Raw genomic sequence first — 24,278 nt, 5'->3', positions numbered from 1 at the left:
ACATTTATACAGACTTCCAAAAAAGGTTGGAAATTTTGGAAAATAACCAAACACCAACCTTGTCAGAGGAGGAAGTGAGACACTTTCTTTGTTGGTTTCAGTTCAGACTACTTTTGAGTTCTTCCCCCTTTTCTGTTTTGCATGCTTGAGAAAGTTCTTTGAGTTTCTGTCTGGTTTAGTAATCAGTTAGTTTAATACAGTTGTGTCACTTTGACCTCTTTTCTTTATCTGTTTGCTTTTGAACCCATTTTTTTGGGTAAATAAAAGCCCATTTCTGAATTTAGCCTGTGCCTGTTTGCCCTTCCACTGCTTGGTCCATTACAGTAGTAACTAGGCCTGTCGCGATAACAAATTTTGCTGTGCGATTAATTTTCTCAGAAATTATTGCGATAAATGATAACATTGCGAAGCGATAATGTCATTTTGAGACAATTTTCAACTAATATAATGACAATGCCATAATAATGCAAGTAATAACGCTGCTGTTGAATCCTCCCAGTAGTGAAACCTGTTGTTATACACAGTCTATGGTAAAGTAAGATAGGAAAGATAGGAAGTAAGATGGGAAAGAAAAAAAGAAACCAGCAAGCTTTTTGCGCTAATTTTTTCTTACAATTTTTCTTGCAATTAATTGACTTATTGCTTAGTCGTAACTATTAAAAAGCATTAAGGGCCAGCCAAGGCTTCTATCTGATACAATCGAAAAGGGATTTTGGTGAATCAAAGACAAATAAATTTATTTATCACTAGCATAACTATAGCATAAAATCCCATATGTTCTGAGGAGGAAACCAGTGGGAAGCTTGTAGGGGAAAATAACAGTAAGCCCAGTTTAGAACCTTGGGGGACTCCACAATAGAGGCGCTAAAGAAAACATAGTCACTCGGGCTGGAAGCAAGCTCCTGTCAGACAAATAGGGCTGAAACTGTTCTAGTAAATACAGTGTTTGCCTACAGTTTTCTTTATATTTACTTTGTCAGTCAGACTTTGTTGTAATATTTTAAAGTGGTCTTGGTCACAAGTTCTCCAGCTTTACGAAGGTCTTTCAAAGTTTTTCCTTAGATATTTTCTCCTTTTTCAGTCCATTTTCAGAGGAATGTTTTTTTTTTTTTTTTGTGCTTTTTAATCCATTTAACAATGACCTATACATCATTAAAGCATAAAAAAGGCTCCGCACTCAGGGGATGACCCAGTGTTGGGTCAACACGTAAAGAATTACTTAGTAAAAAAGCTATTTTAAATTACATATTTGGGCTCTTTGTTACTAGCAGTCTGTCACAAAAACAAATAATTTGTTCCCATTTATTTAGTTTAATGCCTGAAAAACAGTCAACGTAACACAGTATGAATAAGAGAAAATAGGATTAGGCTTACATAAATCTACAGCAGAAGAACAGTAATAATAATTGTACTAACTCAATTTTTGTCTCATAAATTTCATGTCGCACATTTCAATGAATCGATGCACTTATTTCCTGTTTACCTAGAACTTATATACAGAAACACAGAATACATTGTATTGAGACGCATCTCATCATGTGATAACATAAATTCTACATAATCTGTGAAGACATGACTCACATAATGGATCATAAATCACTTGAATAATCTTTTGATCGAAACCCATTGAAATAAAGCAGAATTCAGGGCTAATGGAAACACATGATATAAACATTATGCTTATTTATATATATATATATATATATATATATATATATATATATATATATATATACACGCACACACACACACATATATACACAATTATATATATATAATTTAATTTTATGTGAGTAAAAATTTTAATGGAATTGAAATGAAAAAGAAGAGGAAGAGAGGATAGATAGATAGATAGATAGATAGATAGATAGATAGATAGATAGATAGATAGATAGATAGATAGATAGATAGATAGATAGATAGATAGATAGATAGATAGATAGATAGATAGATAGATAGATAGATAGATAGATGAGGTGTTATGCTGTTATTTGCTGACCTGGGTTAATTGATGCTCCTCCGCGTCGTCCCTGTGATTTATCGTTGCTACGGCACCGACCAGCTTCATGTTCCCGCCGCCATGTTATCGGTGAGTCTCGCGCCTCCGTTCGCCCTGTCCAAGTTCGCTGTCCGTGTGCGGTGGCATTTGGAAAAGTGAGACCGAGAGCTGCGTAGATCTTCTCTTGGTTATTCTGTGTAACGCCGCGAGTTGCTGCATCACAGTGAAACAAGCTCGCGAGGAGGGAAGAGAGACGTTTCCGGTCAGGGGTTTCAAAATGTCATCGTGGGAAAGCAAAGACAAAATAAATAAATAAATGGATAATTAAAAAATATATATTGTTGATGGATTATTTCTTTGTTATAACAATGCTTCTTAGTAATGCATCTTCTATAGTAAGAATGTCGGTTTATTTTCACGGAAAATGCATTTGTGGAATGAGCAGCAGAGTTAAGAATGTGGGTTTTACCCATGGAAAACTTGCCAAATGTTGCAGGCTATTTTTCGCAGGCTGTTAATGGGCATGACAATTATACAGTCATAGATCAAGTATTGTGATGTACTGACTGGTCTCTCTGTGAAAGCAGCGAGTGCATGCATTTTGGGATCAAAAAACAAAAGTATTGAAGTGATCCAATCATGCATCAAAGAAAGCATAAATGTTGCTTATATTACCTCCATTTGAAATGCACTTAAATAGGAATCATGCATGTCTAATGTTTTAAATAATTCTTAAAAGTTTAGTTTTTTCCCCAGCAGCTGAATGGTGCATTTTATTATGAAGGGAGGGAATAATCTTTACACTTCTGGTTTTGTTGTGCTGAAATCTTCCTAACTTGTGCTTTTCTGCACCAGTTAAAGGCACGCAATATCTGCAGAAGAGGAGGGAGGATGAAGAAGCATTACTGCTTCAGCCATTAGTCTGAGCTCCTCAGTTGTTATTAATGTGCTGGTGTTTAATAACACTTTTGTTCCCTTTTTTCTTCATGTCAACCCTGACCTGCGTCTAAAAACGAACCTAATATATAAGAAATAAACAAGACATGGTAGAGAATTCTCAGATTTCCTATGTCTGCATTTGGGCGACTCATTAAGATGACAAAAATTCTTCTTCTTCTTCTTCTTCTTCTTCTTCTTCTTATTATTATTATTATATTATTATTATTAAAAAAAATAATAATAATTATTGTAATAATAATAATAATAATAATAATAATAATAATAATAATAATAATAAATAAGAATAATAAACAGTAAATATATATAAAATGAAATTAAAACACAATAAACAATGACCGGAATTATATACACACAGTTCTTCAACAGCTCCCCTTCTCTCCCAACCCGCCCACCACCCATCATCATCAGCCAGCAGGAGGACACAGGCAGCGCCACAGCACCCATCACCATCACGGGTCAGCAAGTCAGCAGAGAGATGAAGAGGCTTCGCCCTGGTAAGGCAGCAGGTCCGGACAAGGTGTGCCCGAGATTACTCAAGGCCTGTGCTGCTGAGCTGGGGGACCCCCTCCAGCGGGTCTTCAACATGAGCATCAGTCTGGGGAAAGTTCCAACCCTGTGGAAGACATCCTGTCTCGTCCCAGTCCCCAAGAAGCCACACGCGAGTCAACCAGAAGACTTCAGGCCGGTGGCTCTAACATCACATGTGATGAAGACCCTGGAACGGCTGATGCTCCACCACCTCAGACCCCAGGTTCAACACGCCCAGGACCCCCTGCAGTTTGCCTACCAGGCAAAGGTGGGGGTGGATGACGCCATCCTGTACCTCCTTCACCGGGCACACACTCACTTGGACAGTGGCAGCGGCGCTGTGAGGGTCATGTTCTTCGACTTCTCCAGCGCCTTCAACACCATCCAGCCCACTCTTCTGAGAGACAAGCTGCATAACATGGGAGCGGACTCACATCTGGTCTCCTGGATTGTGGACTACCTCTCAGAGAGACCACAGTACTTTAGGCTGGGTGGCTGCACATCTGACACTGTGGTCAGCAGCACCGGAGCACCACAGGGCACTGTGTTCTCCCCTGTCCTGTTCACAATCTACACATCAGACTTCCAGTATGAGTCTGAGCTCTGCCACATGCAGAAGTACTCAGACGACACTGCCATAGTTGGATGTATTAAGGATGGACAGGAGGAGGAGTACAGGAGTTTGGTGGAAGACTTTGTTGGCTGGTGCAGGGCGAACCACCTGAAGCTGAACACTTCCAAAACCAAGGAGCTGGTGGTGGACTTCAGGAGGAACAGATCAGACCTGAGGCCCGTCTCCATAGAGGGTGTGGAGGTGGAGTCGGTCAGTTCATATAAGTACCTGGGACTGCAGCTGGATGACAGACTGGACTGGTCAGAGACCATCAACGCCATCCACAAGAAAGGACAAAGCCGTCTGTACTTTCTAAGGAGGCTGAGGTCCTTCAACATCTGCAAGAAACTGCTGTGTCCTTTCTTGTCCTTTTCTATGCTGTGGTGTGTTGGGGAGGCAGCATAAAGAAAAGGGACGCAGCACGGCTGGACAGAGTGATCCGAAGGGCAGGATCTGTGGTGGGCACAGAGCTGGACTCTTTGGTCTCAGTGGCAGAAAAGAGGACCTTGGACAAGATCCTGACCATCCTGGACTCCTCCTCTCACCCTCTGCACAGAACTCTGAGCAGGCAGAGGAGTGTGTTCAGCCCCAGACTACTGTCCCTGACCTGCTCCACCAACAGACTCAAAAACTCTTTCGTACCCCGGGCCATCCGGCTGTACAACATCTCGCTGAGGGCGCAGGGGTCACAACCACAACCATAGTCCGAATAGTTTTTATGGACATGTGCCTTTTTCTCATTTGGAAGCACATTTGCTCTTATCCCATTCTGTAAACACTGTCTCAGCAGTTTTTGCACATCCTGCACTTTTTCACTCATGCACCTTGTTTGGCTACCACCGTCAACATATGTACATACTTGATCACCTGTACAGTATATATGTACATAAGTACTTAAGTACTAACCCCTAATGTCAAGTACTAACCTTTGATGTATGTATATGCTACTGGATGCTCGAATTTCCCTCGGGATCAATAAAGTATCTATCTATCTATCTATCTATCTATCTATCTATCTATCTATCTATCTATCTATCTATCTATCTATCTATCTATCTAAACAAATGCATAGCAATATAAATAGTAGACAGGAACAGTGGAGAAAAATAATGGAAAGTACCAAAATATCTAAAAATGTATTTATATTTATATATTCGTCACTGAACATGGGTATTGTGCATACCGCTAGTATTCGGTAAACTAAGTTCAATATCGTATACTAATCTAAGGCAAAACAAATTGTTCCCTGACCGGGAATCGAACCCGGGCCGCGGCGGTGAGAGCGCCGAATCCTAACCACTAGACCACCAGGGACATCTGCAGAGAAGTGAAACATATAAACATTTGAAAGAAAGCCAGATGTCTCCCTGTGGCGCTCTGGACTATTTCTTGTGGGTTGTGTTTACAGTGCTGAGTGACGTAGAAATGCCACTTATTTCATATAATACTACAGCGTGGACTCCAACAGCTCAAGAAAGATCTTCCTGAGACGTCGTGTCAACAACAGCCATGTATAGGGTTATTGTGGTATAAATAAACAGGTGACGATTTTGGTGTAAGACCTCGTGGCGCAACGGTAGCGCGTCTGACTCCAGATCAGAAGGTTGCGTGTTCAAATCACGTCGGGGTCATTAAACTTTTTTCTTCTCTCGACTTAATTGGAGTTATGAAGTCATACGTAATCATATTTATCAACCTACTTCCTACTTCAGACTATCTTTGAAAGGTTCTGTTAGAGAAATTGAATTTCATTACACCTTATAGTTATATTGTCAGTTGGCACCATAGGGTGTCGCTGTGTCGGTGGGGGCTGTTCCTCTATAAAAGGGGAAGTGGCACTGTAGTAGGGAGTGCCAGTTTCCTGTTGGAGTTGCCAGGACGTTGCTGGGTCACGTCAGCCTTGGTGCAAGGTGATTTTAGCAGCATCAGGTAAATATGTTTTTATATGTTGAATTTTATATGGTGGATGAGTTTTAAATTTAGTTTGTAATGCAGGGCTGGGACCTGAGTGATGTTGATCCTGGGAAAAGAGTGTTGACTGAGTAAGGGAATTCAACGCTGCAGGTATGTTGTGATTAATGTGTTTGAATTAAAGTGTTATTTTGTTGTAGTAATTTTGTATTTCTTTTTCTGCAGCTGTTGGGTACCGTTGCCTGCTGTCCTTTTAGGGTTTTTGTTTTAAAGTTAGTCCGCTCCTGGTCCGAGTTGTCTCTGATGGTGCTGATTGTACGAGCAGACTAACTGTTTAATTTTTTGTTTGTTTGTTTTGTTTGTTTGGGCACTCCCCTGTGAATGAGTTTAGCCCTCCTGTCAGTAGCCACCCGGAGCCGTTCTACATCCGACTTTTGTGCATGCAGACATGGGTGTTAGTTTGCAGTGGGTTGCAGTGCAATCGTGTGTGGTTTTGGTTTTGCCCGCTGTAGGGCCGGTTACCTAAGCGGGTTCTCCGCCTTTGTGGTGTGCGGTTCTAGTCAGGTGGGAGTAGGCGGGTTCCGGGTTAGACGACAGGAGGAGCAAATGGGGATGACCCCCTACGTTTATGTGATTAATAAACTGAGTTAAAACTTTACATTGTTTATTCTTTATTAAATTTACGTTCCCCCCCCGGTAACACATGGACTCACATGAAGTGGCACTACATGGGAGAAAAATCCTTCATAAACTTGAGTCTTTTCTGTCCAATGTGGGCTTTGGAATTCAGAGAGAGGTTATTGGAACACGAACAAATAGCAACTTCTGAACGGCTGCTAGCATAACACATGCTTATTATATTCATGCTTTTTTTGCTTTACTAATATCAAGTTGACTAAACACATTTATAAGAACTTCTAAGAAAAGCCAAATACTTTGAAAATGTAAGAATTTTCCTTTTAGTTTACATTTAAAAGTTCAAGAAAAAGAGCTACATTGAGCTAGCTTAACAGAGCATAAAAGCTAGCAACAGCTTAACATCTGCTAGCATGATATATGCTTGTTTTATGTATTTTCTTCCCACACTAGTTTTATGTAGTAATGTCAGAATAACCAAACAACTTTAATACATGGACTCACATGAAGTGGCACTACATGGAAACAATGAAATCCTGGTTGAATCTAAGCGTTTTCGTTCAAATGTGGCCTTTGGAATTCAGAGAAAGGTTGTTGGAACACAAACAAAAAGCAACTGCTGAATGGCTGCTAGCATAACACATGCTTATTATATTCATGCTTTTTGCTTTACTAATATCAAGTTGACTAAACACATTTATAAGAACTTCTAAAAAAAAAGCCAAATACTTTTAAAATGTAAGAATTTTCCTTTTAGTTTACATTTAAAAGTTCAAGAAAAAGAGCTACATTGAGTTAGCTTAACAGAGCATAAAAGCTAGCAACAGCTTAACATCTGCTAGCATGATATATGCTTGTTTTATGTATTTTCTTCCCACACTAGTTTATGCAGTAATGTCAAAATAATCAAACAACTTTAATACATGGACTCACATGAAGTGGCACTACATGGAAACAATAAAATCCTTCTTAAATCTAAGTGTTTTTGTTCAAATGTGGGCTTTGGAATTCAGAGAAAGGTTGTTGGAACGCGAACAAATAGCAACTGCTGAACGGCTGCTAGCATAACACATGCTTATTATATTCATGCTTTTTGCTTTACTAATACCAAGTTAACTAAACACATTTATAAGAACTTCTAAGAAAAGCTAAAAACTTTAAAAATGTAAGAATTTTCCTTTTAGTTTACATTTAGAAGTTCAAGAAAAAGAGCTTCATTGAGCTAGCTTAACAGAGCATTCTAGAATGCGCCGCTAGGTGGCAGCAGCAATTGTAGTAGCTCTGTTTTTAACTTGTGATTTTTTACAATATAGCCGTCTTTTTTAAGACATCAGCTGTCAATCTGTGTCTGTTCGGGTAGATTTTTCGCGCTGGTCAGAGGCTGTGCTATACGGGAGATTTTTTCTGAATATTTTCTCTTTTTTGCAAGACTTGTTATTGTGAGTCTCCATGGCAACGAGACTTGTTTACCATCGGGATCAACTGATAAAACTCTCCAAACTCAAGATTATCAGTGAAACAACACTTCAAATCCCAACGGAGTTGAAAAGAAAGAGAAGAGGATGCAGGGCAGGAGCGAGGCAGAGAGAAAAACGGTGGCGATTCAAACCGTTTCTTCCAACGGTTGTTATGGGAAACGTGAGATCGCTAGTTAACAAAATTGATGAACTTCAGGTGCTAACCAGGTCTCTTAAAGAATACAGAGAGTGCAGTATTATGTGCTTCACCGAGACATGGCTGCATGAACACATCCCAGACTGTAATGCGTCTGTACACGGCTTCAGGACGGTCCGTGCAGACCGCAATAAACAACTCAGCGGGAAGCTGAAGGGAGGTGGAATTGCGGTGCTGGTAAACCAGCGCTGGTGTCATCCTGAACATGTCACTGTTAAAGAGAAGATCTGCAAAAGAGACATTGAACTGCTAGCTGTGAGTCTCCGCCCGTATTATTTACCCAGAGAGTTCATATGCGTTATTCTGGTAGCGGTATATATATTACCTGGTACCGCTCCAGACACAGCCTGTGATGTCATTAACTCTGTAGTGGCCAGGCTTCAAACACAACATCCAAACGCATTTGTGGCGATCTCTGGAGATTTTAACATCTCCCTCTCTGCAACTCTACCAACTTTCCAACAGTTTGTCAGCTGCTCCACCAGAGAAAACAAAACGTTGGACTTATTTTATGCAAATATTAAAAATGCATACAGCTCCTTTGCCCTGCCACCTTTAGGAAGATCAGACCATAACCTAGTTCTTCTCTCCTCCTCCTACAAGCCCATCGTTCAGCAACAACCAGTCATTAGAAAGGCTATTAGAACCTGGTCTAATGAAGCTGAAGATGCTCTGAGAGGATGCTTCGAGGCTACAGACTGGAATGTCCTATGTGAACCTCATGGAGATGACATCAGTGCCTTGACTGAGTGTGTGACAGATTATATTAACTTCTGTGTGGACACCACCGCTCCAACAAGAACAGTGAGGTGCTTCCCCAATAACAAACCCTGGATCACCAGTGACCTGAAAAAGCTGCTGAACATCAAAAAGAAAGCTTTTAGGGATGGAGACAGGGAGTTATTGAAGTCCACACAAAAACAACTTAAAACACAAATGAAGAAGTGCAAGGAGGACTACAGGAAGAAGTTGGAAAGTAAGCTTCAGAAAAACAATGTGAGGGATGTGTGGTCAGGAATGAAGAAGATCACTGGCTTCGGGATAAAGGAGGATCAGACCGATGGAGGTCTGGACAGAGCGAATGAACTGAACATGTTCTTCAATAGGTTTAGCTCACCTCCTGCTTCAACCCCAACTAGCCACACACCCTCCATGAGCCCACAGCTTTCCTGTCAAACCTCCACTCTGTCACCCTGCAGCTCAGTCAAGGACCTGGACACAACCTCATCTCCCTCCACATCAGGACTTCCTGAAACCTCCTCTGCCTCCACCTCCACTCTGTCTGTCTCCTGTAACCAAGTCATGCAACAACTGGTGAAACTGAACCAGAACAAGGCTGCAGGTCCAGATGGTGTCAGTCCCAGAGTTCTCAAGACCTGCTCAAAACAGCTATGTCCGATTCTCCAGCACCTGTTCAACACCAGCCTGAGCCAGAGAAGAATCCCGGTGCTGTGGAAAACATCCTGCCTTGTTCCAGTGCCTAAAAAACCACAACCAGCTGAACCAAAAGACTACAGACCAGTCGCCCTGACATCTCACATCATGAAAGTCCTGGAGAGACTCTTACTGGCTCACCTCAGCAAGCAGGTGAACACCTTTCAGGACCCATTACAGTTTGCATACCGTAATGGGCTTGGGGTTGAAGATGCCATCATATACAGTACCTGCTTCAGAGAGCCCACTCTCATCTGGACCAGTCAGGCAGCACTTTGAGGGTCATGTTCTTTGATTTCTCAAGTGCTTTTAATACGATTCAGCCTGCTCTGCTGTGTGAGAAGCTGCAGAAATTCCAGGTGAATCCCTTCACAACCACCTGGATTTACGACTACCTCACAAACAGACCACAGTTTGTGAGACTGAAAGGTTGTGTGTCTGAGATGGTGGTCAGCTGCACTGGAACACCACAAGGGACTGTACTTTCACCATTTCTATTCACGCTGTACACCTCAGACTTCCAGTACAACTCTGAGTTCTGTCATCTGCAGAAATACTCTGATGACTCAGCAGTTGTTGGGTGTATCAGTGATGGACAAGAAGCAGAGTACAGAGAACTGGTCGGTCAGTTTGTGAAATGGTGCGGTGACAATCATCTCATCTTGAATACCAAGAAAACAAAGGAGATGATTGTTGACTTCAGGAGGAACAAGAACACACATAGAAGTGTTTCCATCATGGGAGAGGAGGTGGAGGTGGTGGAGGAATACAAGTACCTTGGAGTTCAGCTGGACAACAGACTTGAGTGGAAAAGCAACACTGAGTACATTTACAAGAAAGGTCAGAGCAGACTCTACTTCTTAAGGAAGCTGAGATCTTTTAACGTCTGCACCAAAATGTTGCAAATGTTCTACAGGTCTGTTGTTGAAAGTGCAATCAGCTTTGCAGCAATCTGCTGGGGCAGCGGCATCAGAACCAGAGACTTGAAAAGAATTAACAAACTGATCAAGAAAGCTGGTTCTGTGCTTGGAGTAACTCTGGAGCCGCTGGAGTTGATCATCAAAAAAAGAATTCTGTACAAGCTGACGAAGATAATGGAAGATCCTTCACACCCTCTACACAACGCCGTGACGAAACAACAGAGTGTGTTCAGTGGGAGGCTTGTTCAAGTCCGATGCAAGACAGAGAGATACAGAAGATCCTTCCTTCCAGCAGCTATCAGGCTGAAGAACAAAGCCCTTAATTAATTAATGTGATTGTTTAAAAAAAAAAAAAAAAAAAATACTACTACTACAATATTGAATTTCCCTTTGGGATTAATAAAGTATTTTTCATTTCATTCATTTCATTTCATTCATAAAAGCTAGCAACAGCTTAACATCTGCTAGCATGATATATGCTTGTTTTATGTATTTTCTTCCCACACTAGTTTATGTAGTAATGTCAGAATAATCAAACAACTTTAATACATGGACTCACATGAAGTGGCACTACATGGAAACAATAAAATCCTTCTTGAATCTAAGTGTTTTCGTTCAAATGTGGGCTTTGGAATTCAGAGAAAGGTTGTTGGAACGCAAACAAATAGCAACTGCTGATCGGCTGCAAGCATAACACAGCTTATTGCTTTTTGCTTTACTAATATCAAGTTAACTAAACACATTTATAAGAACTTCTAAGGTAAGCCAAAAACTTTTAAAATGTAAGAATTTTCTTTTCAGTTTACATTTAAAAGTTCAAGAAAAAGAGCTATATTAAGCTAGCTTAACAGAGCATAAAAGCTAGTGTAACCAGGTGGTTCTGCGTAGTGAGGGAGGCTGATGTTTCCGACGCTATGTGCAACCGTGAAGGCATGGCGGGGCGTGTTTCCGCTTCCGTGTTGCCCGCTCTGGCTGTTCAAGGGGATTATAAACAGGTGCGGGTAGCCGCATTGTTGTTCTGTTTTTTGCTGTATGCAGCATTTGAGTGCGTCGCTGCGGGGTTCTGGCTGTGTGGGTTTGGAGCAGAACTTTTGGAGTTTGCCGTCGGAGTCGCGGATGTCCCCAAGGCTGGCTGGTGAAGGTAATTGACATCGGCAGTTGAAGGCTGTGTGTGTGGTTGTTGACGTTAACTGTTCCTCACTAGGCTGTGCTGAGGGGTGTTCTTGTGGGTGCTTGAAGGAAGCTGTGTTCAGGTAGGAAGAATGTGCAGCAGATGCTAACATGTATAATGATGGACAGGGTGGATGGCTAATTCTGTTCTTTGGGGTTACAGATTGCCCCTGTCCCTGCTATGTTCTTTAGCGTCTTCAGCTCGACGCTAGGCTCTGTCATTTCAGTGGTTGCCCGCCACACCTCGCTTTCTGTTAGATTGTCCAAACTGGCTAAGCTTGAGCCGTAGGGGTGACGTGGTCGTTCCTGCCCTGCGGTTTATGTGCGCATTTAGTTTTATTCGGCTTTTCCCCCACATTTATGGGTTAGCGTGGAGGGTTTGCGCAAGAGTTTTAGGAGTTTGAGTGGCGAGGGATTTTCTTTTGATAAGTTTAAGTTTGCACTTAGTTTGCTAATTTTGTTGAGTTTAATTACTAATTCATTAATTGTTTGGTTTTCTTTATTTTCTTCCGTTTGCAGTGATTTCGTTATGTTAGTAATTCCCGTTTGAGTGTTTTAATGTTTTAATGAATTTAATGTGAATAAAGAAATTATTTTTTTATGACTGTTCGTTTCTGTCAATCAGTAGCCTGAACATACTTGTGCATTTCATAATAGGGAGCTCTAGACCTTATTTCAGAAATTGGTTTGGTCTACCAGAGGACCCTTGCAGTCCCGTCCTTGGTCATGATCCGGGTCGTCCCCCCGTGTTACAATTTCTTGGCGTTGTCGGCAGGATCAGGCTGGTAGAAGCGAACAGTATTAGTTTTTTTTTTTTGTTTTGTGTTGCGCATTAGTGAGGTTGGTGGTAGTAGTAGAGCGTTTTTTTTTTTCCAAGAACATAGCAGGGTAGCAGGTGGCATCTCGAGGTACCTGGTGGTGAACAGGATCCAACCATCTTCTGGGCGCCATGACGGAGGAGCTGCAAGATCTCAGGGCGAGGATCCAGCAACTGGAAGCCGAGAAGGACCGCCTGCAGAAGGAGCGAGATATGGCACGAGATGGTTTGCGTGCACGTGATGTGGCAGAAACTGGACCTAGTATACCCCGGGTGTCGGGGAACCCCAGATCAACGGATCGGATCATCTATCTGCCACGGGAACGGAAATGTCCTGTCTTTAGGGGAACTCATGGCATCAGGGTTGAGGAGTGGGAAGAGGAGGTTTGTGCCAGCATGCGAGTCCGGCATGTTGGGTGAGGCACGGGATGAGATCAAATATAGACCCACGGTGGACCGAGAGGATCCCGAGAGAATGTTTACCATTTTAAAGGAACGGTATGGGTGTCAGGACTCATGTGTCATTACAAGAGGAGTTCTTTTCAAAGAGACAGTTAGATGGTGAAACATTGCAAGAATTCTCTCATTCACTGTTTTGTTTAATGGATAGGATTAAAGCTAATTCACCTCATGCCATGATAAACTCTGATGTTTTGTTGCGAGACCAGTTTGCTCAGAATGTGTATAACCCTGATTTACGCAGAGAATTGAAACACTATGTTCGTGAGAATCCGGGCTGCATTCTGCTGGATGTGTGGGCTGAGTCCATTACCTGGGAGCGTGAGGGTGCGGTAGCAAAAAAAAATGTTGTATCTTCTCTTTGTACAGTGCAGGGTGCCACTGTTCCTCCTCAGGTCGAGTCTCCTAGCTCCACTGTTTCACAGCTAGCGGCGTTGACTGCTCTTATTCAAAAGCAGCAGCAACAGTTGGAGCAGATTACCAAAACCTTTGTGCTTATGCAGCACCTGATTCTGGCAGTATAATTTGTCATCGGTGTCAGAGGCCGAGCCACATTGCCCGTCGTTGTCCTGATCGTTATCCAGGGTGTTCCCCGCAGTGGTAAAAGGTAGTAAAAGGTAGTAAATAAAATCAGCCGAAATTAAGGCCCTTAAAAGGTAGTAAAGGAAACATACATAAACTGACTTGGTAGTAAATTTTTCATCACTGCCTCAATATATTATGAGTTTCCCGTTTAATGCTAAATGTTTGGATGTTCACGTTTTAATTTAATCTAATTAAAAAATATATGTTATAGGCGCTAGCAGGACCTGATCGAGCCAGAGCTGATAGCCAATCAGTGACGCTGACGACATTTGTTGTCTTTTGCCTCTATCTCTCTGGCCTCAAATCAGACCTGAGTTGGCTATCGGTGTGAAAATGGGAAAATGTAAGTTTTCGCAAACATGGCTTGATTATCCATCATTCAAAGGCTGGCTTAAACCGGTCATGGGGAATGACCGGGAAGCATTTTGCAGTTTGTGCAAAAAAAAAATCAATCTAACATGGAACGGCATTACCGCCATCAAATCCCACAGACAATCCGCCAGTCACCAGCAGCGGATTCGCGCGCGAGGGGAACAGCAGCCCATTTTCTTATTCTGTGATGCTACAGGGACCAGTACACCACCTCAGCAGCAATTCACTGCCACTAGGACCACGACCGCTGCAGCAGCCCCACAGCAGTCCTTCCTGTCTCCAACGTCAGCTCTTAGAGCTGAGGTTCTCTGGTGCCTGAACACCGCAGCCAACCATCACTCCTACAATTCAAATGACGGTATTGGGGAACTATTCAAAAATATGTTCACTGACTCCGATATTGCCAAAAGTTTCACATGTGGCAAGGATAAGACTGCTTACGTCATTGGATTCGGCATTGCGCCACATTTTAAAAAGGTGCTTATCAAAAGCGTCAATGATGCAGGGCCATATGTACTCATGTTCGACGAGTCTATGAACCAGTCGCTAAAGCAAAAGCAACTGGATATTCACATACGCTTCTGGAAAGATGACCGTGTGATGTCTTCATACTTTGGGTCACAGTTCCTGGGGCACGCAAGGGCTGAGGACTTGCTGCAAAACATCAAAGTAAGTGATTTTATTGTTGTTTTTTCTGTCTTATCTGTTGTTAAATGCTCATTTGGACTCCTCCGGGCTTCAGCCATAGCTCATCCTGGGCTGTTGACAACTAGCTTGTTGCAATAGCAAACCTCATCAAGCTAGCTAACTAATTGCTACGTAAGCTGGATAAGGCTGTGCATGCGTGTGTTTGTGTACAGAGGGGTCTATAATTTACATTTAAATTTAATTTAAATTTGGTTAATATTTCTGAAAGATGAATACTGCAAAGGAAAAAATGTTTGGCAGATACTGTCTTGCACAGTTTTTGAATAACCAAAAAACTTAAGATAACAGTTCTTATTTTTAAATCTTTTTTGTGACAATCCACAGGAATGTATTGTACAGCTCAACTTGAGACACCTACTGTCTGTCAGTATGGACGGCCCGAATGTCAATTTCAAAATGCTGGAACTCCTTCAGAATGAGTTTCATGGGGATGCACAACTCATTAGTGTTGGCAGCTGTGGCTTGCACACCCTCCACAATGCCATGAAGGCAGGATTCACAACATGGCATGTAGACAAGCTGTTGAGAGCCATGCATTACATCTTCCACAATGTTCCTGCTCGTAGAGAAGATTACACCAGCACCACAGGATCTTCTACCTTTCCCCGATCTTTCTGTGGCCACAGATGGGTGGAAAATGTCCCTGTGGCTGAGAGAGCTGTCGACATCTGGCCCATGCTTTTAACATACATTGATGCCGTTGAGAAGAAAAAAGTGCCAAACCCCCACACGGCCTCATATGACACCCTTCTGGCAGCACGTGCTGATGATTTTATAATACCAAAACTCCAGTTCTTCTTGTCAGTTGCATGAAGCTTCAACCCATTCATGACCAAATACCAGACCGACGAGCCTGTGCTACCCTTTTTGGCTAAAGATCTAACAGAACTCCTGATGGTAATTACTGTAGAGACGTATTGATTAATTTGAATGTGATTTATCTGTATCAGTTGAGAGGTGTGGCTTAATAACTAAAAGTTTTTCTTGTAATTTTAAGGGTTTTCTGCGGCGATTTGTTAAACGGGAACTTTTACAGGACCGTAGCTCGCTGCAGCTCCTCAAAATCCAGGTGTCAGAGGAGAAGAACTGGGTCTCTCTTAAAAATGTGGACATCGGCCTGGGTGCTGAATCTGCAATCAAGGTAACTTTTGTGCGGTATTGTGTGTGTATTGTGCAGTTGGCACAAATAAAAAGTTAAACTGTTATGTAATAAAGTAAGAATTGTCTGATGATTATTTAACCACCTCTGTGGTAAGCAATGTAGCTGTCTCAATTGTGTATCTTCTTAACTTTAGTTGTCTTCACCACCAGGCCTTTGGTCCTGTGGCTTAAACGGAACCACAGCCATGAGGATGACCTCATTGTCACTCTTGTTACATTGCTTGAATTGTTTTTAATTTGTAACTTGTCATAGTTTCATCATTGCCAATCACTGCTGTGAATGAACGTTAATGTTCTTTATTTGTTAGGCCCTGCAGAGCAAACCAGGATACAAGATAGGGGAGCTTTCTGTGCTAACCTTCAGACGAGAATGTTTGCAGTGCCTTGTTAAGGTGGCTGGGAAACTGCAGGACAAATCCCCCTTAAAGTTTCCTCTGGTTAGGCACATTGCATGCCTTGATCCCACAAGAATCTACCAAGAGCCAGAGTGGTGCATCAAGCAAATGAAGAGTGTAGTGCAGACATTTCTTCAGGGCAAGCAATTGACAGGTGGCATTCCAGCTGGTAAGAAAATATATATGTGTAGGGGCAGTAGAAGTGGGATAGCCATTCAAATGAAGGCGAAGTTCTGAGGGTGTCATTGATGCTATTTATTGATGCTATTCTACCTTTTTACCCTGTGGTGTGCGGAGTGTTAACAGTTTTGTAGTTATTAAAAAATACTGTGTGCATGTTGGCTCTCTGAGAAGCTGTGATATTATACTTTGTATTATGCTGTTAAGGAGACAGCAATGTGCTTTAATTTAGCAAATTATTATATCTTAATTTCTTTTACAATATTGTAGGTGATGTTATCATGCAGCAGTTTGCATCCTTGACCTCAGTGGAAGGGAGAGCTGAACGTTTCCTGTCCTTCAAACCAATGAAGGAGCGCCTTGATGTGTTTCTTTACACAACCCTCAGCATGCCTTACCCTGACTTACTACGGTTTTGCAAGAGTCTCCTTCTGCTGTCTCATGGCCAAGCCACTGTTGAAAGAGGATTTTCAGTCAATAAAGAGGTGGAGACATGTAACCTCCAGGCTAACTCGCTGGAATCACTGCGATTAGTCTGTGACCAGATCAGCAGTTGTGGGGGTATTTTAAAGGTGCCTCTGACAAAGGAGCTCCTTGCCTCTGCTTCATCTGCAAGATCTCAGTATAGACTGTACCTGGAGAATGAAAGAAAAATGAAGGAGAGTGCCACACATGCTCTAAAGAGAAAGGCAGCTGAGGAGGAGCTGTTGGACCTCAGAACCCAGCGTGAGGTACTAAGCAGTGTCTGTGAGTCACTTCAAAATGATGCAGACAAGATGGCCGAGCAGGCTGAGGGAAAGGCTGGGTCCAAAATGGCCGAACTCATAACAAAGTCCAACACACTGCGTAGAAGACATAAAGACAAAACAAAAGAGCTCCGCCAACTGGAAGAAAGGATTAAGGAGAAGTCATCACAGCTGAGACTTATGTGACTGTCTCTTATTCTTTCCACCACTGTCATTCCTTTCTTCTGCCATCATGGTAGAACGGCACACGCTTAGCACCCTGTAGACCTGCATTCAAGGTCAGGAAGGGTGCTCTCTCCTTAGCTACAAGGGACAACTGTTACAACTTCCCTCTGTTAAAATTTAATTGGGGGAAATGTTCAAACTGTTATCTGTTTATTTGCATCAACCAATAAATACCAATTGTTACCACTCTGTGCACTTTGGACAGTTTTTGAATACACAGTGTAAGTTATTGTTAGAAGTGATGAAGATGATGAAATCAGCTGTTCCTTAGACAGTAACTAACGACTTTAGTCAGTGTGTGAGAACGTGTGTTTTGTTTATTATTGTGTGAGTGTGTGACACTTTAGTTATTTTTATGAATGTTTATGGCCTTTTTCAAATGTAATTTGTACCATGGCTACCTTGCCCCCCTTCCTTGTTCAATGTCGTGTAGGTTGTAAAAACTATAATAAAGGTAGTAAAAAGGGTAGTAAAAGGTGGTAAATTCAACTCAAGAATTCCTGCATATACCCTGTTATCAGTCCTCATGTCCCAGCAGCTCCCCATTGCCAGGGAGTGTTAGTTCTCCACTGTCGGAAAACTAATTCCCCCTGGTGTCAGGAGCCAGACACTGGGAGGGGTTGGTTTAGGCTCGTCAGATTTGAACCTGAACGAGGCGGCGAGGGAGAGTTTGATCGCGTCTTGTCCCCAGGTCATTGTTAAGTTATCCGGAGTACCGGTGGTGTGTGTTCTTGATACTAGTTCTATGGTGTCTACTATCTCAGATAGTTTGTTTAGAGAACACTTCCCTGCTAAGTTGAAGACGTGTCATTGGTTGGAGTTGAGGGATTGAGTATTCCATACCTGGGTTACCTTGAGCCTGATGTTGAGATAGGCGGGGTGGTAATCCCCAGGAGAGGGATTTTGGTTGTTAGGGACCCCCCTGGACGAGCCGGTACATCTCCAGCCCCGGGTATTATCGGGATGAACATTATAAAAGCATATTATCAGCAGCTGTTTGACCAACATGGGCCTGGGTTGTTTGAACTTCCGTCAGTCTCAGGGGCTCTGACTTCTTGGCTTCCCGCCTTGCAGTTGTGTCAACAAGCCGAGGTTCGGAACCTTACTGTACGAACTAGTATTACCAAGCTTCGTGGTAGAAAGTCCGTGGTGGTCCCAGTGGGCACCATTAACTTTATAACTGCTACCTGTTCTGCGGTGTTAGCATCTGCTGGTGCTGCGTTAGTTGAGCCATTGGATGCTGCATTGGGCTTACCAGGAGGGCTGTTGGTGTCTCCATCTCTGGTATGGATTAGTAGGGGTACGGCGTATGTCCCGGTGGTAAACATGGGGGTATCATACGTTACGCTCAAGCAGCATTGCCCCCTTGGAGTACTGTCCCCCGTCACGATCGTTAGCTTGCCCGCGAATTTGCAAGAGGTTCCGTGCGTTCAAGAGCAGGTTGTAGCTACGGTTAGGACCCACACTGCCGAGTCCGGTTCTATTAAGGAGAAGATTTTGTCTCTGGATCTTTCTATGCTTACTGTGGCTGAGCAGCATGATGTGAGAGCATTATTGTGTAAATATGAGTCAGTGTTCTCTGCGTTCGGTGGTGATCTTGTCTGCACCAATTTGATCATGCATAGCATTCCGTTGCTAGACGATGTACCAGTGCGGCAGCGATATCGGCGTATTCCTTCGTTGGAATATGAGGCCATGAAGTCTCACATAAACCAACTGCTGGCATCTTGGGTGATCAGAGAAAGCAGTAGCCCCTATGCGTCACCAATCGTCCTGGTGAGAAAGAAGGATGGCAGGACAGATCCTGAGATGCCAAGCTCCGAGAGTGTGGAGAACAGTATATGATGGTTGACCATGTCAAAGGCAGCCGACAGGTCCAGCAGTATAAGGACTGAGGATTGACCAGTGGATCTGGCAAGCCGTAGGGAATTGGTAACTGACAGGAGAGCAGTTTCAGTAGAGTGACCTTGCCTATAGCCAGATTGATATGGATCAAACAGGTTGTTGTCTTGGAGGAACTGTGAGACCTGACTGAAGATGGCACGCTCTAGTAATTTAGACATGAATGGAAGCAATGAGACCGGCCGGTAGTTTTCAACCTGGGCTGGGTTGAGTGTGGGTTTCTTCAGCAGTGGGGTAACCCGAGCTTGCTTGAAGGCAGAAGGAAAGACACCGGATTTAAGAGAGGAGTTGATGATATGGGTTACTGCAGTTTTGACTGTAGGTAAAATGCTCTGCAGGATGTCAGAGGGAACAGGATCAAGAGGACAGGTTGTGGGTTTTGAGCTGACTAGAAGTTTAGAGACTTCGTCCTCATTTAGAGAGCGGAAAGAGCAGGGTGAGGCACCAGTAGCTGGTTTGGTAAGGCTGAGTTGGTCAGGCTCAGTGAATTGGTTACTGATGGTATTAACCTTTTCAGTGAAGTAGGAGGTAAACATTTCTGCAGTCAGCACAGTGGGAGGCTGAGCAGGTGGTGGAGATAGAAGAGAGTTAAACACCATGAACAGTTGTCGTGTGTTGGGAGCATTGCAGATCTTGTTCTGATAAAAGGCTATCTTGGCCGCCTTTAGGCTGAATGTGAAAGTTTCAAGTTTTTGCTGGTACTCAGACAAGTCAGTGTGCTCTTTTGATTTGCGCCACTTTCTTTCTGCAGCCCTGAGTCCGGCTCTGTGCTCCCTCAGAACCTCTGTGAGCCATGGACTGGGAGGGTTTTGTCTGGCTGGTTTTGACACCAGAGGACAGAGTTTGTCCAGAGAGGAGGCGAGAGAGGAGCAGAGTGTTTCCCTAGCCTCATTAACGGACAGTAAAGAGAAGTCTGAGTGGGAAGGGAGGGTAGAGTAAACCTCATCAGACAGCTGTGTAGGTCTGAGGGATCTCAAGTTTCTGTGGTAGGACACCATTTTTGGAGCCACTTGATTAACATGAGGAAGGAAGACAGAGAATTTAACCAGGAAGTGGTCTGAGAGATGCAGCGGGGTGACGGACAGGTTGGCTGTGGAGCAGTTTCTGGTCAGCACCAAGTCAAGAGTATTGCCAGCTTTGTGTGTTGTAGGAGTCTGTACCAGTTTGAGATTGAAAGAGTAGATGAGAGCCAGAAAGTCAGTTGCCTGTGGTTTGCAAATGTGAATATTCATGTCTCCCATGACAATTAGTGGTGTGCCATCATCAGGAATGTCAGAGAGAATCATGTCCATTTCAGAGACAAACTCATCTATACTGCCACCCGGAGGGCGGTAAATGACCAGAATGTATGCAGTGATGGGTGTAGAGACCTTTACTGCGTGATACTCAAGTGATGAGCAGTTAGCCATAGGACGGACAGAAGTAAAGTTCCACTTTTTAGAAATAGGAATGCCTGTTCCACCTCCTCGTCCAGCTGAGCAAGGTGTTTGGGTAAATTGGGTGGGTAAATTCTACATTGAGAGAAAGGGCAGCTGGTGTAGCTGTGTTTTCTGGACGGATCCAGGTTTCAGTCAGGGCTGGGACCTGAATGTCAGAGAGATTTATCAATGAACTGATGAATTCTGTTTTGTTCACTGCAGACTGACAGTTCCAGAGAGGTAACAGAGGGTGTGGCTGACGTGCACGCCATTGGAAAGGACAGGTTTTGCGGATTGCGGTGTCTATGGGTGACACGCTTTGGTCTGTACCCATATCTGACAGGGATGGGTTTGAAGCACATTGTGCATATCCAAATAAGGACAAGGACAATACTATAGGAGCGATCAAACATCCTCATTTACAACAAATCAGATTTTTTTTTTTGTAGAGCTATTCCTGTGGAATGATGTAATTTCATTATTCACAAAAACCCCATCAACATCACTTTATACATCATACAGGAACACCTCTGGAACAACCAGACACTTAAAAACACACAGACCTCACAGCTGAAGACAATACCACACTCCTACAGTTTGTTGCAACATCCACATATTTTCGTTTAAAAACAAAATCTACAGACAAAAAGACAGCTTCGCAACAGGAGATCCACTTTCAGCGATAATGAGTCGCATTTTCATGGAGGACCTGGAAGAAAAAGCCATCTACACAGCATCCACTGCAGACCCACCCTGTGGAAGAGATACGTGGATGATATTTTGGAAAAGTAATAAAAGGAAATGCTCAGGAACTCCCAGACCACCTAAATAACACGGACAGCAGTGGAAACATAAAGACGATGGCAGCATTAAAATCACTGTTTACAGAAAACCAGCTCACACAGACCAGTACCTTCTCTGGATATCAGAACACGGACCAGTATCTGCACTGGACATCAGAACACTGACCAGTATCTCGTCTGGACGTCAGAACACACCACAGCACACACACTATCAGCTGTCAGAACATTATACGAGCGGGCCAAGATCATCACAGAAGAAGAGAATCAACAGGAGGAGGAAAAACACATTCAACTCACTCTGTCAAGATCCAAAATGGGCCATAAACAAAGAAAAACAACAAGTCAAAAGAAAAGAAAATAAACAAAAAGAAGGAAGACTAAACACATGCAAACTGAAAACAAAAACATAGACATAGTAACCATACCATACATCTGGGGAATAACGGAACCAAAACAAAGGATAATGAGAAAACATGGAATTAACACAGCAGTAAAACCTCACACAGAACTACGACATCTGCTTATTCATCCAATATAATTTATGAAAAAAAATATCTTCAACAAAACCTACATAGGAGAGACTAGGGAGTGAAGCCAGGTGGACATGATGGTTTTATTGAAGCCCAGACCAGGTGTTACTTCAGCAAGTGGAGTAAAGTATGCAAAGTCAGTGTTTACGGACATGTTACACTACACTGTGTTCTAAAAATAGTTACTGTTGCTACTGATGTTAACCTAAAGCTGAAGACTCTCACCTAAAGCCAGCAGACTGTACTTATGTGCCAACAAACCAACAACAGCTGTATCTGAAATCACTGTCTGTGACAAAGTCATAGTCGCACGAGATTTTAGAATCAACACAATGCCAATGTGCAGCACCTGAGTTTTTGATTTGTTGAGTTATGTTAAAGGGCCAACTGTAGAAGAAAACCTGGGAAAGAGGATCATCTGGAGCACACGTCAAACAACACGTATGCAGAGAGAACTGGAAGCCGTAATGGACTCTACAGCTCTGAGAAACCTGAACTTCAGATCATTTGGGCTAGGGATTCATCCACATGCACCTTTGGCAGGGCGCATCCCCTGATATGCTGATCTATGACCCACCTGAGAGGCTGCCATGCGGGTTAGTTGATATGGAATGCCCAAATGCACAGTTATATTGACTGCAATTACCTCAGAGTTGACCATGGCAAAGGCAAACTGAGGTAAAGCTGCACTGGTATGGAATGGTGAGATTTTACCCTTTGTGCCTACGATGACATTTCGCAGTACATTTATCGAGACACCTGATGCTAAACACCCTGCGCCAGAGATGGTATTTTTCTTTTATACATATTTACCAAAATACCTCTACATGACGGTAAATGATGACCCTAAATGTTGGATAAATGAATTCTTGGTGTGTTATTGTACAGTTCCAGTTATTTAATTTTGACTGTTCAAATAATTCCATTAAAGTATTTGTTTCACAGCAGAAGACAAAACAAACATTAGTGATGCACATTCATACTGACATGTCATGGATATTGTCAAAATATTCAGTATTGAAGAATATTGTCAAAAAAAAAAACTATTTGCATCCCTTATAAATTTCAAATATAGTGTGTTAATACAATGTTGTTATAAAATGGCACTGGTACTTAAGTAGTATTCTAACAGCAGTGCAAGGTTATTGCACCATGAAGGGTCATTCCAATCAGCCCTTTAAAGGTGCGGCAAGATTTATAAGTAGAGTACACCTCACTCTGCAGAAGAACTGAGTTTGGTGGTAGGCACCACAGCTCAGTGCAGCTGCACCACTTGAGTATCAGAGTAGTTTTGAAAAGCATCTGGTAGGTGAGCCTTTGCTGTCTCCTCAGACACCCAAATCACCCAAATGCCCACGCAAAGTTTTCAATGTGCCGTTACATACACGAAAACTTTGATATCTGTTAACGCGGTTAAATGTAATCTACTTATTTTTGTGACTTGCCATGTTAATTTTACATTATTATAATGTTGCATCGCCATCTTTGAATACAGTAGCTGAAAGGGAACAAACTTGTTAGCCTTACGCCTTTTACCTGTGTATCCTTGTGTGTTTCCTGAGGGGATGAACAAGCAAAGATAATTGTGGATCTTTCAGCTTGCCAGTTTACATTGAAATGGAGGACCATCTGTACTCTTTGCCCTGCTAGACGGAGGAAAAAATAGCCAAGAGAAGAAAAAGAAATAATAACCAGGACAAAATGAGAGTGTACATCGTTGGAGCATTTACCAAATGGAGGCAACTGATGAAGGAGAGGGACTTCAAAACTGAAGCGGAGGTTGCAGGCTTTCTGCTGAATAGGTAAGTTAACTATCTAACAGTGAAGTTTATTTTGGCGTTATGTTAGAAACAGGGCAGGGTAGTCCAGCAACTACTTTAACCTCCCATTTAAGTCAGATCATTTACTGTTATTTGCTATATAAAACAGCAGAAACGGCTAATTTGTTAGTTAGCCTACAGCAGAAAAGTTCCTTTGCACTTCTTTCAGACGTATTTTCCGAGAGCTTTCCCTTGTGTTTCATAATTTATTGTCCTCCTTCTAGTCAGACAATAAACCAAAGTAATACCAGTTTCTCGTCGTGATTTAATCACTAGAACCGCAAGCATTCTAACAAAAATATCTCTCAGATA

The 24,278-nt window shown here is 42.6% G+C and overlaps 3 protein-coding genes, 1 long non-coding RNA gene and 2 other non-coding genes across 6 annotated transcripts in view; 4 read left to right on the top strand and 2 right to left on the bottom strand.

Moving 5' to 3' along the window:
* The window catches only part of st6gal1 (ST6 beta-galactosamide alpha-2,6-sialyltranferase 1), a 40,006-nt gene extending 37,775 nt beyond the window's left edge, over nt 1-2,231 (bottom strand). The window contains exon 1 of the mRNA XM_042008969.1: nt 2,000-2,231. The gene's annotated coding sequence lies outside the window, so the exon portion shown is untranslated. The remainder of the gene's footprint in view (nt 1-1,999) is intronic.
* A 3,111-nt stretch (nt 2,232-5,342) lies between these two features.
* Nucleotides 5,343-5,414, bottom strand: trnae-cuc. Its single transcript has one exon. It is a non-coding gene; the product is annotated as a tRNA-Glu (tRNA).
* Nucleotides 5,415-5,659: 245 nt separating this feature from the next.
* On the top strand, nt 5,660-5,731 carry trnaw-cca. The gene has a single exon. It is a non-coding gene; the product is annotated as a tRNA-Trp (tRNA).
* A 154-nt stretch (nt 5,732-5,885) lies between these two features.
* LOC121654793 lies at nt 5,886-6,620 on the top strand. Its single transcript, XR_006013013.1, has 3 exons — nt 5,886-6,029; nt 6,096-6,164; nt 6,237-6,620. It is a non-coding gene; the product is annotated as an uncharacterized LOC121654793 (long non-coding RNA).
* Nucleotides 6,621-14,294: 7,674 nt separating this feature from the next.
* On the top strand, nt 14,295-15,915 carry LOC121654791. The gene is made up of 3 exons (XM_042009093.1): nt 14,295-14,747; nt 15,111-15,683; nt 15,784-15,915. Exons 1-2 carry the CDS (start codon nt 14,460-14,462, stop codon nt 15,597-15,599), a joined length of 777 nt encoding a protein of 258 aa, XP_041865027.1. The 5' UTR covers nt 14,295-14,459; the 3' UTR covers nt 15,600-15,683; nt 15,784-15,915.
* A 270-nt stretch (nt 15,916-16,185) lies between these two features.
* On the top strand, nt 16,186-17,992 carry LOC121654792. The gene is made up of 2 exons (XM_042009094.1): nt 16,186-16,511; nt 16,793-17,992. Exons 1-2 carry the CDS (start codon nt 16,451-16,453, stop codon nt 17,452-17,454), a joined length of 723 nt encoding a protein of 240 aa, XP_041865028.1. The 5' UTR covers nt 16,186-16,450; the 3' UTR covers nt 17,455-17,992.
* The last annotated feature ends 6,286 nt before the right edge of the window (nt 17,993-24,278 follow it).

This window comes from Melanotaenia boesemani, chromosome 15, assembly GCF_017639745.1.
Source record: "Melanotaenia boesemani isolate fMelBoe1 chromosome 15, fMelBoe1.pri, whole genome shotgun sequence".
Lineage (NCBI taxonomy): Eukaryota > Metazoa > Chordata > Actinopteri > Atheriniformes > Melanotaeniidae > Melanotaenia > Melanotaenia boesemani.
This window is presented reverse-complemented; position numbering and strand designations above follow the sequence as displayed.